Genomic DNA, 21,309 nt, shown 5'->3' with positions numbered 1-21,309 from the left:
TGCGGCTCCAACAAGGAAATGCAGACTTAGGATCCCATGTCAGGGCAATTACCAGTGTGTCTTTGGTGATTAGCAAGTCTCTTTTGTGTCATCTCTCTCTGGTTTTCACACGGCAGTAAAGTCATTTAACAACCTCACAATCACATCTGCTTTACATTGTAGGGGTGTAATTCCTCTGCTCTCCCATGGTGCTATACATTAAACCCTGCTTTCTGCTTAGACTCACTACATTTATTTGCTCCTTTTAAATGCTAAGAGATGACGGAGAGATGCTACTCTGTGGCTATGTGACTAGACACCAAACATAAGGGGAACATCTTGTGTCTGAAACAGCAACAATTAAATCATAGGAATCATCACTGAAAAGACCAAAAGAAAAATAAATCAGCTTGGCAAGGATGGTCTGAGAAAATTAACCAAGACCTCATGCCTGAGAACTATGAATGAATAAATGAGCGAATTTAAAATGAAAAAGATGTGATTCGGTTAGAATTCTAACACTGCAGAAATGCATTAGGATAATGTATAACTGTGAAACTCTAAATGGATTACACATGTAGTATGATATTACTGATTCTGGTGATAATTGACCCTGAGTGTGGGGCCCATCTGTCATTGTTCTCTGTGCAGTATTATGAAGGACACAATGATGAATCTCCAGCAGGGCGCAGGGCCGCAGCATCACACACGTCAGATTGAGGCCTCTGTTACTTGGGGAGGGTCTGCAGCCAGTGTCCTCCCAGCCTGTTGGGAGACCCCTAGGCCCCTGAGGGTAGGGAAGTGAGAGGGTCACAGAGAGTTGGTCATTTCTAAACAGATCATGTATCAGGCTACTCTGAAGTGTGAGACTCAAGGGATAACTCTGCCCTTTTTACCTGTGGTCGGATGGAGATCAGTGGGAAAATAAGCTACACTGTTCCATCCAGAGAAACTGTTTGAGGGAGGTGGGGGGAGTCAAGGAAAGGGGGGTAGCCCAAATATCATGGGCAGCTTAAGGAAAAACCACCTAAACTAAAATACTAAACCAATATTTACATAATTGCTCCTATTTCCTATTGAGATTAAGTAATTCACACAATAGACATAACACCCACAAAACACACCCTAAGTCTAACATCAGCAGTTTCCCACTGGAAACTCTCACAGCTCAGCACTCTGAGCAGTCAATCCCGTGAGATCCTCACACATTGGCATGCCCTGTCATTTATACAGTATCAGTTCCCAGAGCTCCATTCTTCCCCCATAATACACCGGCAGATCGGGTCCCCTGCAAATCTTCAGATTCCACATCACACACAAAGCCCTGCCTGTAACATGGGTGAGACAATAAACTAAACAAAACCTTAGGACTGTTCCTCTAATAATTGGTACTGTCCAATTAAAAACAGTTATATTTCCCTGTGTGTCTCTCCTCCACAACCATAATCCCATGAAGGGTAGACTACTAGGGCTAATGGCCCAATGTAATGTGTCAATCATAAATGGTTCCCAGGACAACATGGAGTTGCACAAAGGGGAAGTTATGGGAAGCGTTAGGCTCAAAAAGTGGAAGTAGGGCAGGGAGAGGGGGAGAATAGTGGTAGACTGAGCAGTTATGCAAATGTTCTGTGCAAGCTCTATAGTTGTGGGAGAGTGGAGGAGAGACAGACTAATTACCACTCTGTAAGAACACTGTGCCCACTTTAAGTAGGGCAACACAGCCATCCATGATGTCACCTCAAGTTTCCTGTTTTCAGTGCAGATCTGTTGTTTAGTATTGTCATGGATTGATTTTTAAACATGTATCTGACATTAAAATAAAGATTCTGATAATGACAAAAAAAACGATCAAATAGAGAAGCCTCAGAGTTGGCACAAATAAACATGTTATATTATTAATATAGCACTTACATTTTGTGTCCATAATGTGTTTAATGTTTAAAGACATGTTTTGGGAATTAAAGTGTGGTTAGTGACTGTAGCAGCTATAGCTAAATACAAAACACAAAAAAAGAACATAGGCAACTACACTTGATGGATGTACTTGATAGGTCAGAAAGAGAAGACCAGACCCACTATGAGAGAAAACAAACCTTCTTTGCAAAACTATAAGTCCAAACACCCCCTTTGACCACTATGCAATTGCTGGCTCTGGTTCCCCATAGGCATGCATTGGGCAATTTGAATGAGAATAGGCCTGATGAGAGGACCCAGCAGAAATGCAGAGTGCTTAATGGAATCCAGTCATCACAATGACATGTTTCATTATCCATGGGATCTCCCATTGTGTGTCCCAGCAAGGTAGCTGGTGGCAGGGGACAAAAAGAGCCTGTACAGGTTGAAGAAAAGCCTTTCATTCTAACAGTGACCACTTGTCCTCAGGCCCTGCTATAAGCAGCACCCAGCCAGTTAAAACTCATCAATTTCAACTGTCTCATCACCTACAATTTTATGAGCCTGAACTACAAACCAAGCCTGTCAACAGGAATAATCAGAAGCACTTATGATTACGGAAGAACAAAAATCACGGGAACTGTAGTAAATCTATTAATTTTCACTTCACTTTGTAATATGCCTCCAAAAGTGGGCCTACAGATGTTGATTTTGCTTAAGCGATACTTATGGAGTAGAGGATTTGGCGTATGATTTAGATAATAGATTATACAAAATATTCATTAGATATATGTACACACCTACAATATAATCTTATTGGTCAGATATGAGTCCCACAACTGGTGACTGAGGTATGGAATATTGCCAACACTGATACCACAAACTTTAATAGCAATATATTGGTGTTGCCAACCCCCCAAAAATATGAGTAATACCCAGGCCTTTATGGCAAAGAAAGATGGAGTTCCACATGTCCGGGCATGTCAGAGTGTAACCTGACCCCATGCTGTATTACTGTAGATTGGTCATCTAATCCATTGCCACAGTACTCGCAATCAATTTGCTTCGGTGGAAAGAAAGCACAAGCTACAACAACTGCAACTGGCAACCACACATGCCATCCACTGCCAACACCTGCAAAAATGAGTATTAATCATCATTATTACAAAATCTAGATGTTTTCAGTCATGTCCAAAGAATTTTGGATGCCATAGATGGAATTGAACTCAGTAGTAACAATATCAGTGTTCTTGTATAAGAACAACATCAACTGGAGGCGTAATACATAGCATCTGCCTCTCAAGGCCTGCATACAACCATTTTTGTTGCAGTTTAGAAAATGAAAAACAGATCAAGCTTCACAATACATAAAGGTTTTCGGAAAAGTCCATATTCATGCCATATTTTAGAAAACAAATTCATGTGAGACTATACAGTATGTAACAGTGACAGTTGGGCTAGTCCATCACGTTAGTGTATCGCTCCCTCAGAGATGGTTGTGCTATAATGTAGGCCTGAGAAACAGTGGATGAGAGAAGGACGGTGGGAGGAGCCAATGCCTCTGTTTATTCTCTCAGCATGGACACACTAGCACTGATAGGATTACAGGTCACACTAGAAGTGAGAGCCAGGGGACCAGGCGGCCCCTCTGAAGTGGGTTTCAATTTCCCTGCCCTCTATGAACATTAGAGGATGCTCTCTGCAGGATTAAAGGGGCAGTATGGCTCACTGCTTGAGACACAAATAAATAGAGTATGTTTTTCTATATCAGTCCACAATACACAGATAAGAATCCCATGAATTTGAATGGAACCCTTCCAAATAGACACAAATGGATTGATTGCCCTGTAAAGTAGGCCATGAGTCAGGTCTGGAACACTCCCTCCATATGAATATGAATGCTCCCCCGATCATACAGCAGAAAATACATATATTCTAAATCAACACTGTGTTTGAACGGTTTGTGTCAAGGAACAATAGAGCAATTTATGCCGGTTTTTTTATCACTTCTGTTTCATGCAAAATACATTTTCCGAAGATACAGAGAATAAGAGAAAAACAATGGAAGAGGACAGAGATGTTTGACCAGGTTGTTCTCTCAGGCACCGTGCTGTTGTATATGTTCTCTGCTTATTGGATCCATATTCAGAAACAATAGCATCACCACGCCTCAGAGCTGAAAAGAGTTCCAAGAATATGTTCCAGTCCTTACAATCAATTCAGAGGAACTGAGTGCTTGAACAAAACTTAAAATACATTTACTGCACAGAGTACATTCAATAAAAGTCCAGGATGCATTAAATAGTGATCACAACTGACTTTTATATCGAATTTTATAATAGCTCCTATTACAATTATGAAATGCATCTCATAGCCACTGACACACGATTTACTGTTGATACTACAAAATATGTGGATCTTTCACTGTCTTCTCATGTTTACAATGTGCACAATCCGTGAGACTAATAAGTTGACTAATGTTATAGACTAACTATGGCAAACATTGCATTTTTACGAAGCACTTGATTGATAGACCTCGTCAGTGCTGTATTCTGTATGTTTCCATTAGTCTTCCATTCTGTCTCTGTCTTCTGTAAAAGCAGGACCATTGGTCAAATGCAGACAGGATTGTGAAACAAAAATGAATGGAAATTGAATGGAAATCCAATGACAGGACTTGACAAGAACAACATGTTGCCTCTTTGCCATGTACAGATGCTTCCTATGCCTAATACCCACAGAGCAAACTGATACTGTGGGCTATAAGGACTGCACTAAGTTTCAGAAGTGGAGTGGTGTGCAGACCTTCAGCATTACGGTATGTGCTTGTGTTTGTAAGTTTCAGTGCACAAGCGAATATAAAATAGTATGCCTGGCCACAACAATATCTAACTGGGATATGTTTGTGGTCATAGGCCGACTGGTTTTCACATAAAATACAGTATAATATTACTCTGATTTCAAAGCTAGTATTTTTTTTAATGTTTTACCTTGCTTTCGTGAAACATTCCTACAGTCAGTACTTTAAATAGCACCCTTCTAATCATAGCCACCCCACTGAGGCCCCCCCAGGCCTGCCCAGACCTTCAGAGATGTTGACATGTTCAGGGAGAAATCAAGCACTTTTGTGTTTATTGGTAGGTCTGTAGGCACTCTTGAAGTGGGATACTTGAAGAAAGGGGATTTCATTTCACTGGAATTTAGTGGTAGCATCGTTAGGGAGGCTCAGGGATGGGGTTGGGGTGTGGTGTAGATTAAAGAGGGAAAGAAGGTCCTTTTCTTTCTCTGTTGTTGTTTTCAGTGAAGGGAAGACAAGTAAAATGGGCTGGCATGAAGCTAGTATAGGAGCAGATCTTATACTTTGTACATTTCAACTGCCATTTTAACAACTGTCATTGTTCCAGGAGTCCAAGGAGCCGTCTGACCAAAAGCCTTTCAGAGGTGGGACGAATTCCTTCAAAACTAGGAGAAAGAGCCTGTTGATCCAAGAAGAATACGGGCCAGGGAGACAACCCCCTCTGCCTGGTTTCTTATACTTGTTTTTGTAGCTGTCTTTTTGTGAGCAGTTTCAAAAGATGAACAAAAGATGTTGGTATGAACAATTCTAAGTTAACAGACGGCTTCAAAGATACATCCTGAATTTAGTTTTATGATCAGCCCACCTTTTAGTTTGTTCTGAAATATTCTCACTAAACCATTTTGGGTTCCGAGATAAGAATACAAACGAACGGAAAAGTGGTTCTCCTCACATCTCATAGTGTTCTTTTTAGACTCTTTATCCTTATTAGGACTAGTGCTGAGGCAGGACATTAGCTAGATGACTTCACATTTAGGAGAATGCTAAGAATGGTAAGTGTCAGAATGTTCCCTCTATATCCAGTATAAGCTCCTACACATGCACCAAACAATCTGAGATTGCATTCAATACATTGGATGCCTTTTGACCAATGCTTGCTTTAGTTGAATCACTGCTCTTTCCTGTGCTGAGAGACTGCTGGTAGTGGGGATTATTCAGACCTGTCTCCACCAGCTGCATGGCGGTCTGCCGGAACTCACGTCACATCTGAGGTCAAGCACCCTCCACCAGAAGGCCTTCACTCTGTGAGAGCTAGAATTTAAATGACAAGTGCTGAGGAATGGCCAACTGTTTAAAGCCCTCACATGGTCAATGCAGAAGAATAGGGCTTGCTTTGCTGGTGAACAAGCTGTCCACACTTGGCAGAATTTGAATAACTTCACACAGAATTTCAATGAGGAACTTCGGACAATAAAAGATGGCAAAATTCCAAATGGAAAAAATAATCATTAAAACTTTGTTTAGTACAGTATCAACACTCATAAGTATCAATAGGCCTACTCATACCCAAACACTCTTAATTCACAAGGTTGTCTAATCAATGACAGGTAAAGAACTTATAGGAGTGCATTTTCTGTAGACTTCTCATTGATCAACAGAAACAGTTACATTACAGTTGTAAATGTTGTTGGGCATTGGGCTATTTGAAAGATGCAGGTGCAGACAAGGAACAGACTGAAAGTGGTTGGTCACGATGTCCACCTGCTGCAATATTTTCTTAAATGTTTTACTCTTATCTGCAACTGCCTTAGTCTGCTTGCTGATAAGGCAAGTATTCAAATCGATTCGAATAGTCTATATGTAATAGATTATCTATCAAGAGCGAAATCCAGGCAAAATCATGTGAAACATTTTCACACAAATTCAAAACTAACACCCACTACACAATATTTGATCAAACGCACACACACACACACACACACACACACACACACACACACACACACACACACACACACACACACACACACACACACACACACACACACACACGTTGGTCCTCGCCGTTGTCCGATAGGCGTGTCCCCGATTAAGCTCCCCCCCAGGGGCGTCTTTCTCAGCGTCCGCTTCAGCATAATGACAATTCAAAGGCCGCCCCTGAGGCGTGGCCTGCGTAGAGGACAGGTTATATATTAGGTCTTGTGCAAATTTACAGGTTTTTATTCAGCTATGCAAGGACACGGGACGTCCGTATAACTTAGTTCTACTGCTGGAGAGAATCACCATACAAAGTTTTTCTATTCTCTTAATAGCCTACCATATAGTGGTCTTTAAAGATAAACATGTCGAAAAGTTATGGAAAGAAAACTGTTATTTCCATTGTCAGTGCAACCTTCATCTGCCTGCTGTTGCTCTTGGTTGCCGCGCAGCATCACAAAGTTCAGGTGGATGATGTGCCAAACGAGAGAGAGATCGGGACGCGTTCTCTCCAGAGCCTGGACAATGTTGTAGCGGACGTGGTCCAGGGGGATAAGCATCAGGACAATTTGGAGTCGCAGTCAAATCAAGGATTCTCCGCGTATTTTTCCAAGTTAACCCGGGGACGGAGAGAAGCGGAGAAGCCCACATTGTCCGCTATGTCCGCTACAGACGCGTCTCCCGCTGAGGACATCAGCGCCGATGACATCTTCATCGCTGTCAAGACCACAAAGAAGTTCCATCAGTCTCGATTGAATCTCCTTCTGGATACCTGGATCTCGAGAAACATGAAGCAGGTAAGCAATATCATGAGGATATGATTTATTTCAATTACATATATGACAAACAGCATCATCTTCTCTAGGCTCCACTGTGGACTAATAATGCAATCATGCCTAATAATGCAATTTACAATAAATGTATATTAGACAATTATATTCACTAACAAAAGAGCCTATGCAACACTTGTGCATCAACAAGTTGTATGCAGTGTAGTTGTTTCTGATGACCAACTCCTGTTTTACCAAACAATGTCTCCCTGCTCAAGTGTCAGGTGTGATCAGGATGATTGCTGTTACAGTCTGACACATAGTTCCTCACTGTCATACTGCAATGCCCATATAGTCCTCTTAATTATGCTGGGTTTCTTAGACTCTGTCACTTTTCATTCTGCCTTGAGTGATGCCCCTGAGAACGCAGAGAGTAGTTTCGGGACTCTGAGCCCCCCTCCCTCTTTTCCCCTGTCTCTATTATCCCCCTCTTTTGGGTGTCCCTGTGAATGCCCTGGTGCAATGGATGCCTCACAGCAGCGGCTCCAGTGCTGTCCCCCTTCCAGGGCTAACAAAGCGTCTTTCTGAAGGGGGAAGAAAAGCTTTCCTAGCCCCTTGTCTCACTCTCTCCATGGGAACGTGGGAGCTGAGTCTGGGTCAAGCAGCCGAGGGATGGGAAAACGGGGGCTTCGTTAAGGGGATGCTAGGGACAAAGGGGTGCATCTATAGGGAAGTTTGTGCTGGGAGTAGCACGCTGAGTATGAAAATGCGGCCTTGAGAACCAAGCTCTTTTAGACTGTGCACAAAGGCACTCACAGCCGTATAGTTAAGAGGAAACAGAGGCTAGTCAAAGTGATTTTATCCAGCACCCAGAGTTGTCACGCATATTTTCCTTAAAGTCAATTAAATTAGCCTCGGGCACAATCACACTTTCTTTTTCCATGTTTCTTTGAGAACTCCTCTTTCCATCCTACGCCAAAAACAGCATTTGTTGTGTGTTTTGAATGGCAAGGTTAGTCAGGGCAGCACTGTCTCTCTTGATGTTTGTGTGTGTGTGTGTGTGTGTGTGTGTGTGTGTGTGTGTGTGTGTGTGTGTGTGTGTGTGTGTGTGTGTGTGTGTGTGTGTGTGTTGTGTGTGTGTGTGTGTGTGTGTTTTGTGTGTGTGTTGCCATGAAAACTTTAACACATGAGGATGAGAGGCACAAACAGATGACAGAATAGGCCAGCATCTCTCCAGTTTCTCCAACAACTATCCTAGTCCTTCGTCAAGGAGGAATACCCACCCACTACTTCAGGTTAATGGTCAAGCCATACTCTAAATTGGGTATTTGGAGTAGCAGTTTACATGGCCATTGACTGTGCTTACTGTAGTGGATGAAGTAAGTTAACCTATCTCAGAGAGAGTTAACAGCAGGGCTTAGTCAAGCAGCTGGTGGGAGGCAGTGCAGACATAAAGGACGGGCTGAGCCCACAATACAAGAGGGAGTTCCTGGAGGCAGGGTGCCAGGTGGTCAGGAGTTAGGGGAACAAAGGATGGCCTTAATGCCAGCCATATGAATCAGTACATTCCCACCATATACATATGGACATCCTTCGCTCCCAGGTTTTGATTCTCATTATCAGCTGATGAACACCTGTGGAGCCTAGATTATGTATGTAACTATAGAGATGGTAACCAAGGAGGCCAAAGCACTATTTAACCATCTGCCAGGAAGGTGAAATGGCCATGGCTGGTGATCTGTGAATGATACCTTTCACACTGGTGTTCACCCATGCAGAGACCTTCCCATTCAAGATTGGTCTTGTTAGACCTCTGCATACACTTCTGTTTTCTTACAGTGAAGATGGGTCTGCTTTCAGATGCTGTTTTCCCATAAAAACAGTAGGGTAGATCCAATCTGTGATTACTGTGTTGACATGAATGTGCCTGTAGCCTTCAGTGTCTGGCAAAAATGTCTCTGTGTATTGAGTATTCAAGGAAGCACTTTGAGTGTATGAATGTAGCTACTGTTTTTTTTTATCATTTAATAAATGTTTAAAAAAACATTTATCACCAAACAAAAAACCCTGTTTTGCAATTAGCTAGAATTTAAGTGCCCAATTTAGGTTAGCTTTGTGAGTCATTGGTTTTGAGTCAGCAAAATGTGATCAAGTTTAAGTTTTCAATTGTATGTTCATTTTTTTACAACCTAATGTTATGTAAGGGTTGTTCATATACTACAGTGCGTCCTCGTTTCCGGTGTTTCACCAAATTTCCCCCCTGGAACAATGCAGCTTCCCTAGTGACACAGCCTCAAAACAATGAGAGAACAAACTGTGCTGCACTGTTGCACCCTGCAGTAAATGACACGCTACAAATTCAGCTCTAAACTGCACATTACTATGCCTGTCAGACCTTGGTGGTGTCTGGAGAGCTGACATCATAGTGGTATTGTATAGATTCCCTTTTTAATTGAGGCTACATTAATTAGCCAGTGCTCCCACAATGAGCGTCTGTATGGCTGGCTGCTGGAAGAAGACTTGGCTTCATTGAAGAGTTAATCAAATAGCCCTTCAGAGTATGAAGAGTTGGGCCTGGGTACAGCTGGTCAGAGAGCGGGAAAATGCCATTCTGTAGGTGGCCAGTCTGTCCTGTAGTCAACACCCCAGTGACTCTGTGCTCTGCCAGAGGGTAAAAGGAAAAGCTTGTGTGGTTGAGTGGAGAGAGAGAGAGAGGGGGGGGGGGGGGGGGGGGGGGGACAGCTAGGCAGTAGGCGGTTGCTGTTGATGGAGGGAGGGGAGTGCAGTGCCCTTCCTTCCCGGGGAGATGGAGACAGCCAGCCAGGCACCACGCTCAGACTGGGCTGTGCCAGGCCTTCCTGTGGTCAGGAGTGCAGTCCCCCCCTCACCCTGCCCTCTCATCTCTCATCTGTGGTTCAGACAGATATCATCTTAAAACATTAAAAAGTCTATTCTTCTCACAGCCCGATCTATTATTTATGACACACAGACACTGAGTATGAATTAGTATTCCATTTGAGTTTCTGCATTCTTTAAAGTTTCAGTTAAGAGAGAGAGACAAAGAACAAAGCATTTTCCCCCTGGAGACTTCTCTTTAGTTAACCGCTGCAGCTGTATGCAAATTCCAGCAAACATATTTAGAATTTACCCAGTGGAGACTTTACCCAGCATGAAAACACTCTGCATTGTTCTATTGAAGTGGGCCAGGCTGAGTACGGGATGGAGAGAGGAGAGTGGGGGAAGGGTAGGGGGTGAAGTGGGGGTGAATGACCACACACAGAATTCGATTTACTTATCAAGAGTGGGATTCCACCCCCTCCCCCCCCCCCCCCCCCCCCTCCCCCACCTCCTTTCTGTCAGTAGTCGGGCAGCTCTGGCAGCTGCCTCAGTGATTAGGCTGTCCATTCAGTGGGACTTAAAGCAAACATCGCCAGCCTCTGATTCCTTGAAACCACCACCCTTCTTTAAACAAACACATGCCCAGGGTCTGAGCATGCACAACATCTGCTCAGAGTTTGTTCCGCAAACCAATCAAACAAGCTTTGGCAGCGATGGAAGGTAGAATAGGCAGCATTGAGAAGTGAATGTATTTGCTCTTCGCCTCTGGCATGAACTCAACCCACTGTTGAGATACAGATCGCAAGTCGCTGTTGCTCGCCAGTGAGGCAATCAATTAGTGGGAGTGCGGGTTGGTTGTCATAAAATGTTTGCGAGCAGAGAGAATAGGCAGGAGGCAGGAGGCAGGAGGGAGCGGGCTGACGCACCCCTCCCTGACGTGTTGGGACATGTGGCGAAGATAAGGCAGCGTGCCGTGCGGCAGGTGCTGCCTCACCTGGGGTGAAGAGTAAACAGTTTAACGGCAGACACAAGGCCAGCGGTGGGCAGGAGCCCTTTATCAGACTGGCCATGTCTGCGGCACCCCGCCTAGCACCTGCTCAGCCCTGCTCACCACAAAGAGCTCCTAATCCATACCTGCTCTTTAAAGTGTGCCACTGGGGCCTTTTGTTGTTAACAAAACAAGAGCCTGCAGTATGTTTCAGTTTGACCTCTTCAGCTTGACAGCTTAAATCTCTGCTAATACCCTCTTTATGCCGGTTGTATAGTAAAGATAGGGCTGAATGTACCATTGATACTTTACAGTATGTCCCCATTGATATCTCTATGGTACTGCTCTGTAATATTACATTACATTATTGTAACTACTAAGTCTGTATTCAACATGTTGGAGTGAGGGATTGATGCAGAATGGAATTGGGGGCTAAAATGGGGGGTGGGGGGTAGGGGGGTTTGGTGGTGGTGGCGGGGGGGTTGGATTGGGGGGGGGGGGGCATCGTAGTAGTCTGCCTCCCTCTTTGTTCTATGTCTGGGATGCTTTGGGGGGCCTGCACAGTTGCCATGGAGAGAGTGGAACCCAGCACAAGAGGCCTTTATTAGAGTTTGTTTAACTCACTGTTTTCCACTGCATAAAAGCCTGCTGATGGATGGTAATCAGCCTGAATTGGACAGATAGTGAACAAGGACATCAGATATAGTTTGGAATTTAGTTGATTCTGTGACCACTTCTCTAAGTGGTTTGGATTTCATGGATCTTCAATACAATGTGAGCTGATCGATTTTGTTGTTGTTTGCAGACTTACATCTTCACCGATGGAGAGGATGAAGAGCTGAAGAAGAAAATTGGTAAGTGTTATACTTTGACGTTTTATCTTTAGGCCTGAGCAGAAGTTGAAATGAGTTAAACATGAAAGGTCCAGGTTTTAAAATGTGAGAAAAACCAAGCCTTGTTTTAATCCCCATGGAAATCGCTGCTTTGAGCTCCTGGGGCTTGTGCTGTTGGTGGCAGATGGTTTTAAGCCGTGTGAAAAAGGGACTATAGTTCCAGTGCTTTGCATTAGCTAAATACTATTTTGTAACTCACCATCTCCTCTTTCATTGTTGCTACAGGGAGTCACGCCATCAACACCAACTGTTCTGCAGCACACAGTCGACAAGCTCTTTCCTGCAAGATGGCCGTGGAGTACGACAAGTTCATTGAGTCTGGGAAAAAGTAAGTGTTCTACAACGCTGGTTTTACACAGGTTCTATGTCATAATGATGTTGATAGTGATTATGGCACGGTTATTTAAATGTGAACATACTTTAACAATATTATTCCTGCTTAGGTGGTTCTGTCATGTGGATGATGACAACTATGTGAACGTTCGGACTCTGGTGAAGCTCCTGTCCCACTACCCCCACACTCAGGACATGTACCTTGGCAAACCTAGCCTGGACAGACCCATTGAGGCCACAGAGAGGCTAGGAGACAACAAGATGGTATGTAAATGGTCCTTTCCTTGCCCATGACCATCTACCTATGTATAGGTTTGAGATGCTTCCAAGGGGTTAAGTAACAACAATCTAACATGCTTTCTGTCTTTTTTTTCAGAGACCAGTCAACTTCTGGTTCGCTACCGGAGGAGCCGGCTTCTGTGTGAGTCGGGGCCTGGCTTTGAAGATGAGCCCATGGGCCAGGTAAGATAATTAACTGAAAAGCTCCTGCAACCAACAGTAACCATATGCAGTCATATATTTTCCTCTAGTATAGAGATCTATACATTGACCATAATCTTCTCTTCTTCTCTCCTCAGTGGTGGTCATTTCATGAACACAGCAGAGAAGATTCGCCTGCCAGATGACTGTACCATTGGCTACATCATTGAGTCAGTTCTGGGGGTTCCTCTGACCCGCAGTAACCTGTTCCATTCCCACCTGGAGAACCTGCAACAGGTGTCAAGATCTGAACTTCACAAACAGGTGAGATGTTCTGTGTGTGTGTGTGTGTGTGTGTGTGTGTGTGTGTGCGCACGTGTGTGCACGTGTGGGTGCGTGTGTGCATGTGTGTGTCCATCCATCCTCCATCCGTCCATCTATTTTCTGTGAGATGTATCATTGTTTATATGGCAGTGGTGCTAATCTTTCCATGCTTTCTTCTTTCAGATCACATTGAGTTATGGAATGTTTGAGAACAAGAGGAATATCATCAATATGAAAGGGGCTTTTCCTGTGGAGGAGGACCCATCAAGGTGAGGGATCACCAGGTTACTGAATGCTGTATACTGCATGTCTTGACAGCAAGCAGAAATATTGTTTTACCACATTAATAAGGACTAGTATGGAAGAGCACCTACAGTATGATTAGTTTGTGTATTTGTTACTTGATATTGCAGATACAATTTGTCTACTATACTGTAAATCTAACCTTTCTTTTGTCTTCCAGGTTTAAGTCTGTGCACTGTTTGCTGTACCCAGACACGCCTTGGTGCCCCCCTCAGGTTGCCTATTAGGGTGACTGGCTCCTTCCGTATCCTCGTCCCCATCACGCCTCGGTATCTGAAAGGCTCGTGGGGACCCGTGTTTGGTATTAGACCGTGAGGCCACTGTGTTTTTGCTGCAGTGGCACACGGCCTTTGATAGTTTTACTGGGCTGCTGTGCGGCCCGCCTTGGACACTTCCTTCCTGTCTGGTGCCTGAGCTTCCTCCCCTGGCGTAGGGGCAGAGGTGACAGGCACTTAGTGGGAAGGAGCTTTCAGCATTAAGCTTTGCAGGCAATCAGTTGTGCTTTGTGTTTTAAATGTTGCTTGTCAATGTATTTGCAATTCTCATAGAATGTACGCTTATACTATGTATCCAAGCCTTTTGCCAGCTTTACATGATTAATCTTTCGAATTTCAGTTCAATTGTTTGCCTTATTATTAAATTTCTTTTTCAGAGTCTTGGAGGCCATTCAGGGCTATCCTTTTAGGCTCTATAGTTATTATCACAAATGGTCAGAATTTCCGAGATTGTGGGAGAAATACTTTTATTTTCTGGGCATTTGTTTTTTGTTTTTTTGCTTTGTTCTTTTATCTCAGAAGACTCCGGACAAAATCAATAATATGAAGATATTTTGGTGCTTTTTGTTAATTGTTTGTCAGTGCTATTACTAATATGATTTGAGCTGGCAGTAGGCAGTTTTTCCAAATGTACCCTCAGGTTATCTAATCTGAGGTATGTCAGGATGAAGCACTTTCCCCCTCTTGATAGTTTTAATGAATGAATTGACAGAATTTACGTCCGTAGACATGTTTCACAGCTGTGTCAAAACCAACTCATGTAACAAGATAACCCCAAAAATGTCAATATCTCTAGATTTTATTATATTTAATAACATTCCTTGCATTTGATACAATCAGGGAAAATAATGTATACAGAGAGATATTGATTTATTGTTACAATCAACTGTTGCTTTGCTTGAAGATGTTGTTTTAATTGCACAGCTGGGTTTCAAATGAACTGTTGCTTGCTCTTGTAAAGTAACTCAATTCTCTGGAACCACTTAAACCTTCTCTATTTAGCGTTAACGATATTTACCTTTAATATTACCACCAAGGTCTAAGCATGCATGCCATGTAAGAGAGCTCATCACAGCAGACTCAATGTGTAATACAAGGCCTGCTCGCCGCTATTTTTTGCACAGAATGGATAGATAGAGAGACATAATACACTATTTTTTTTCTTTTGTTTACTCCTTATTAACATGAATGTATGCCATCTATACATACTAGGAAGGTTTGAAGGTTTGTTGTATTGAGAGCTTTACAAGAGCAACACCAGTGTTTTACACACAGAAGGGTTCTCTCTCTGTTAATGACCCACATTGGGTACGATTGTATATCTTGATTATAAAGCGGTATTTATGTACTGTGCCTTTGTTAAAATGCTGTATTTGTGATGTTTAGAATGTAAAATGCATTTTTCCTGTTTACACATGCTTTTGATGACCGTGACATGATTTTTTCTACTGCTTATAACTGTTCTAATGGCTGTAATTTATCCTCCAGTATCTGGATGGTTCAAATGTTTAATTAAAATATTTGCTTCTCAGGGATTATGATCTGATCCTGATGTTATGACCACAGGGACCTCTGTGGTACCCCAAACATTAAGCTTCTGAATAAAGTTGCATAACCACTGAGAAACATTACATATTTGTCTAGCTTTTGCTTTGTATGCCATTCCATTCATAACATGGTAATACAGTTAATCTATTTCAACATCATGGTTAAGCCATGGCCCTGTCTGCTGTAGATAGATACCGTGTGAATAAAGTATCAGCCCCTCCAATCAGGTCCTAATATTTGGAAATGGTAAAAAAAAGTGCTGAAATTGTTACCAAGAATTTAGAAATGTACAACTTTATGGTATAGACACTGAGCAAAGGAAACCATGATACAGAAGCTTTTGATGCAGCATTTTAATCACAATGAACTCTTGGCCAATGCTTCAGTGTTCTTCAGTGGCCTTCCCAGTCACCAGATCTGAATCCAATAGAACACCTTTGGGATGTGGTAGAACGGGAGATTCACAGCTTGAAAGTGCACCTGAAAAAGGAATTGTAGGAATTGCGTGATGCAATCATGTCATCATGGACCAGAATCTCAAACGAATGTTTCCAGCATCTTGTGGAATCAATGCCACAAAGAATTGAGGCTGTTTTGAGAGCAAAGGGAGGCCCTATCCAGTATTAGTATAGTGTTCCCAATAAAGTGCTCGGTGAGTGTAGTTTACCAATGAATTATGGGTAATGCATTTTGTATTTCCCTTTTGTTCTCTCCATAATGTACATAAGTAGTAACCCACTTTAGTCTGAAAGAGAGACCAGCCCCAGCTTTCAAGAGCATCCATCATTCTTATCAATATGTAAGATCACCTTTAAGACTAGTAGCATAGAACAACAAAGCCTATAAGTATCGACAATTCTATCCAAATTACGTCTTTGTTGCTTTCACTAGGTCTACTACAATATTGTACTTTGTGAGATAACCAAATCCCAAACCCATCACTTCAGTCCTCTCACTTAAGTGTTTGTTATTCATATAAAACCATTGCTTTTGGAAGAGAAAGATCAAACCACTTCAGGCTGAAACATCAGTGTTATTATGAGGACACATCCTGAATTCCCACTTAATTGTACAAGAGTTTTTTATACTTTAGCCGTTCTTCTCATTTTTCCAAAGTGCCAGTAGAGAGGAATCTCTTCCTCCCTCTACTTTATGGTGTGAGTGGAGATTGAGATGACCCCACCATCAGTCACTGGTTGAACGGATACGGTTACCATGGGGGATTGCTTTAGCATGCCTGTGTCTGTGTCATATTCCATCTCCATTTCAAACCACTATAAAGATATGGGGCCGGTTATCATTTCATGTGTCACCAAAGAGGAGAGAAGAGAGAGGGCTTATGATGAAGGATGTCTGTTTGAAGCTGTGCTTCAGACACATTAAGCACTGTAACTTTTCCCACTACATCTCACACAGTCAGAGCTATGATTATGGTTTGTGGTCTAGAGTTTTTCTCTGGTAATTTGTCTCACATGCCAGGTTTCATTGAAGCTCCTCCAACTCTGTGAATGAGAGCAGATCTATACATGAATTGTTTTATACATGAAAAGATTACTGGCAATATAAAGTGATTGACTCAAACGATTAAACTGCTTTGAAAAATGCAGTCCCACTGCATGAAAGCCCTGAGTGAGGCAATAGTGACAGATAAAGATAACAGGCAAACATCCAACGGACAAGATGGTTATCAGTGAGCAACGACAGGATGCTTTAGCACACACTCGTTCCTGTAACATAACCTCTCGATTTGACTGGAGGAAATGTTGAAATATAACTGGGGATTAGTTATGGTACTATAACTGGGGGTTAGTTATGGTACTATAACTGGGGGTTAGTTTGGCATTCTGTATCTGTGATTATGACCTTATGAGCCAATACACGCATATCTAAACACAGTGATGTTTCTCCACATTCTGATGCCAGTCAAAGTGTCTGAGGTCTCACCATAATTGTGGCACCAATGTGGGGAGTCATTCATGAACAGCGCTAATGAGTGTTGTCTGCCACCCTTGTAATGACAGTCAGTGCTGAGAACTTCCATGTGGAAGTTGACATTAATTCAGAAGTGCTTTAAACACACATGTAGTTATGGCTTTTATATTTGTTTTGGCTGTTTCCCCTCCACTTCAGAGAGTATAGAGAGTCTATGTTTCTTCTTTTCCCAGACAGTGCATTTAATGGCTCCTCCCTGTCTTGTGCCCAGAGCCCCCATGATAATGTGTGCAATAGAGCTTGTAGGATTCAAAACATTACAGCAATACATGACATATTTTAAAGATGGCAATTCATTCTACAACATACAAACACGAAAGAAACAGTAACTGTCTCTTTGTCCTTGATCAGCATTTGACATCAGGAATAAACCGTCGGGACAGTTTCTTGATATTAGCAGTTTGCATTATGACTCACTTTCGCTGAAAGCAATTTTCTTTGAGATGTATGATCTATTGGTAATCAGACCTTACTCTGTGGCCACATGAAAAATGAGAGGAAACATTTCACATTTGGTCATATTGATCATCCAAAATAGGATTTAGTACGGGTGATCATACCTGATTAAAAATATCTTTAAATAAATCATTCTTCACAGTTCCTCTTACTACCTCTGTTTGAATAGTTTTCTTGAAGTTGTGAAGTCAGAATTCTAATGGAGTTACCTATTAGTAAGGCAATGGGATCATGAACAATTGAAAATGAAAATAAATAATCTACTGGTAACTTTCACAGTTGATCAGATAGCTAACCTGAAACAGTCTGTATCCTGCTGATGAAAAAAAAAACATCCCCCACAAGCTTCCTTCAGCCATAGGTGTTACTTCTTACACCTCCAAACACGCTGTTGGTTCAAATGTGTCACATTCCACACTAAGATGACTATCATTATTTATACAAATGCCAAAACAAGGTCAAAGATAACTTTTTGGGGGTTAGGGTTAGGGTTAGTGACAGACTGATTGATTTATATGATGAACGAAATAATGGTCTGACAGTGGAAGGCCTTACAGAACAGGCAGTGAGGTGGTGGGGATTATAGGCCAGTCTTTCATTGATGGTGAATCCTGGCACAAGGGCCAAATCTGGTGAGGCATGGATGGCTTCCAAAATGGAACAACTGCCAGAGAGGAACATTCCACAGAGTGCTGGGGATTACGGAGATGGTGGTGACTTCCACGCTGTCACCAGGCTTTCCTAGGGATATCACCCAGTCTCCAATTAACAAGCCACATTGTCTGCAGGATTAGGTGCGGCGGGACTACTCTGCAGGCAGCCCCACTGGGAGCTCTCACAGCAACTGGCTGGGGCCTTAATCCTCCTCAACATGTGCTCAAAGGCTCGGGAAGGGTGAGTTTACCATAATCCAGGTATCACATATCAACAGAATGAAGGCTTTGAACCTCAGAGTTACCATTACCTGCTAAAATCAAGTTATATGTTCTTAAACAGATAAAGTTATGGATCTAGCCTTTGAGGAGTGCCATCCCAAGTTTGGAGGACCAACCCAGCCTGTCCACATCCTCTCTTGTCTTTTGAGAGATCCATCGGGTTATACACCAGAATCCTCTACATTTACATTTCACATTCAGTCAATACTGACTGATTTATATCACATTTCATTATTTTTTTTTATAATTATTGAATTAACTTGATCTGAGTGATTAGTAAACCTGGATTAGAATAGTTGGCAATTCATTTGAATTGACATGAGCTGTAATCAAATTATCCATCAACAGTCTTAAGGGACAATGTTAATCTACTCTAATGCTTTTCATGACCAATCATATTATCTGACAAACTCCCATATTATCATGTCAAGGTTGTCAAGATCTTGACGATCATGCAGAGTACGCTCCCGCTGCCCGGCCAATTTTTCACTAACGTATATGTCGTTGCTGCCCTGAAGCCCTATTCAGTGCCTTCCCGCTTCAGATGCAATGAGGCCTAACCTCTGAACCTCTGAACTGTCTTCAGTGTGTTTAACAGTGGTAACATTGGCACCTGCTAGTGTGTTGAGTGACACTTGGCTCCACACTTTCTCCGTTTAAATCATAACAGTAATAGCAAACATCAGTACCTACATATAGATGATATGCAAATATCATTGTCAGTTGCTTCCCCCTGGGTCTTCTTGCTTTGACATGCTGGTAGTGGAGCTCTGTTGGTGAAATGAAACAGACTGGACATCTTATACAGTGCCTTTGGAAAGTATTCAGTTCACTTTTTCCACATTTTGTTGTGTTATAGACTCAATTTGAAATGGATTAAATTAAAAGAATTTGCCATCAATCCACACACAATACTCCAATATCCCAACTATTATCCTTGCATTAAGATGGACTCAGTTCAACTTATTGAGTGATTTGTTGATGACATTTTTGCATTTTAGCTCATTTTAAGAGTGTCATAGCAAAGGGTCTGAATACTCATGTACATGAGGTATTTCTGTATTTCAATTTTAATAGATTTACTGAAATTTCTAAAAACCTGTTTTCACTTTGTCATTCTGGGGTATTGTGTATGGATTGATCAAAATGTGGAAAAAGTGAAGGGGTCTGTATACTTTCCGAAGGCATTGTATACCAGTGGAACAGAGGCACTGCATTGCCTATGGTGAATTGACCCGAATAAAACATTTGATATGAGTAAACATGAAAATGGCTGGTATTTAAATATTTTCCTATTGGAGCTGTATCAAGAGAGTGCTGACCTTCTCCTAACGGTGCTTGTGTGTCTCTGAAGGTGGCTTGAGACACAAGTCTTTGCATAGGAATGCAAAGCAGATGCAAATGTATCCAGACGGCACCTCCCCAGGCCTCATCCCAGACACCCCTTCAGATATGACCACAGGCAAAAAGCAAACAGATGGCATGTGCCTAACCTTTTAGTCACCTGCCAGTCAATAGATTTTCAGTTAACTACAGTAAATTTGTTGCATTGACTGTTGTTTCATAGCTAATATAATATGCAAATCCATGCATCAGTGTGGTCTGATTCAGTTTTGTGTGCCAGGATACAAGTGACCCTGCCTCTTTGCACAATTCTTCTTCTTGTGTCTGCCCCTTCCAGTTGTAACTTCAACATAAGTAATGTGAAAACCTTACTGTTGGGGAGAACCATTGGGTCATGCCATTTAGTCAGGCCAAGGAGGCAAGATACCCCTAAAAAGACAGCAAAGAAAGGGGATATGCTTTGGATCATTGTAAAAACGTCTTTGAATGGTGAAGGCATGAACTGACACTGTGAGTGGGAGGGGGGGATTTGTCGAGAAGTTAACTGCTCTGCACCAATGCTGATGGTTTTACACACACACACACACACACACACACACACACACACACACGCACACACACAGCTATAGAATAAAAGGTGAGGGAGGGGGCAACAGGGCCGTACCCTCATTGGGTGTGTGCTCCCCCCTGCTGGTGTGGGTGATGTGTGTAAAGGAGCCTTTTGGGGTGTGAATAACATGGACACAGACACCCAGGATACAGCTGCCTCTCTTTTGAGTTCCTCCACAAAAGAGACAAGCAACACGCCCTGTCTCCTTGACTCCCAGTTCTCCCAGGGCCTTCAGGACAATATGCCTGGCAGGAATCCCTCTGGTACAAGGGAACAAAGATGACCACAGGCCTGCATTCACTGCTGACTTGCCTGAGTCAATACAGAAAACACCATGTACATACAGTATGTAGAGATAGCAAAGGGAGAATAGAGTTGAATCAAAATACACATATTCCCAAGAATTAGACTGTTCCTCACAGAAGTTTAAATGCATGATATGAGGCATCCACACTATTGGCCTTTTTTTCCCTCTGTCATGCAGCTGCTTTGAATCCAGGAGATGGGGTTAGAATCCTCAAGAGGAGAAGGAGAGCCATGGTACGAGCCCCTGGCAGCATGCCCGGCCAGACTCAGGAAGTGTCTGCTGGGGGTCAGAGGGCCCTGGCACCATCTCACCCTGCTATTCAGCCAT

The 21,309-nt window shown here is 42.6% G+C and overlaps 1 protein-coding gene across 1 annotated transcript; it reads left to right on the top strand.

The window, feature by feature from the left end:
• Window positions 1-6,927: 6,927 nt before the first annotated feature.
• Window positions 6,928-15,406, top strand: lfng (LFNG O-fucosylpeptide 3-beta-N-acetylglucosaminyltransferase). Its single transcript, XM_083676261.1, has 8 exons — window positions 6,928-7,443; window positions 12,048-12,096; window positions 12,361-12,463; window positions 12,579-12,732; window positions 12,845-12,930; window positions 13,047-13,212; window positions 13,396-13,481; window positions 13,676-15,406. Exons 1-8 carry the CDS (start codon window positions 7,012-7,014, stop codon window positions 13,740-13,742), a joined length of 1,143 nt encoding a protein of 380 aa, XP_083532387.1. The 5' UTR covers window positions 6,928-7,011; the 3' UTR covers window positions 13,743-15,406.
• The last annotated feature ends 5,903 nt before the right edge of the window (window positions 15,407-21,309 follow it).

Source organism: Argentina silus (assembly GCF_951799395.1).
Source record: "Argentina silus genome assembly, chromosome: 9".
Taxonomy (NCBI): domain Eukaryota; kingdom Metazoa; phylum Chordata; class Actinopteri; order Argentiniformes; family Argentinidae; genus Argentina; species Argentina silus.
The sequence above is the reverse complement of the archived record's forward strand: the minus strand, read 5'-3'. Positions and strand labels throughout refer to the sequence as shown.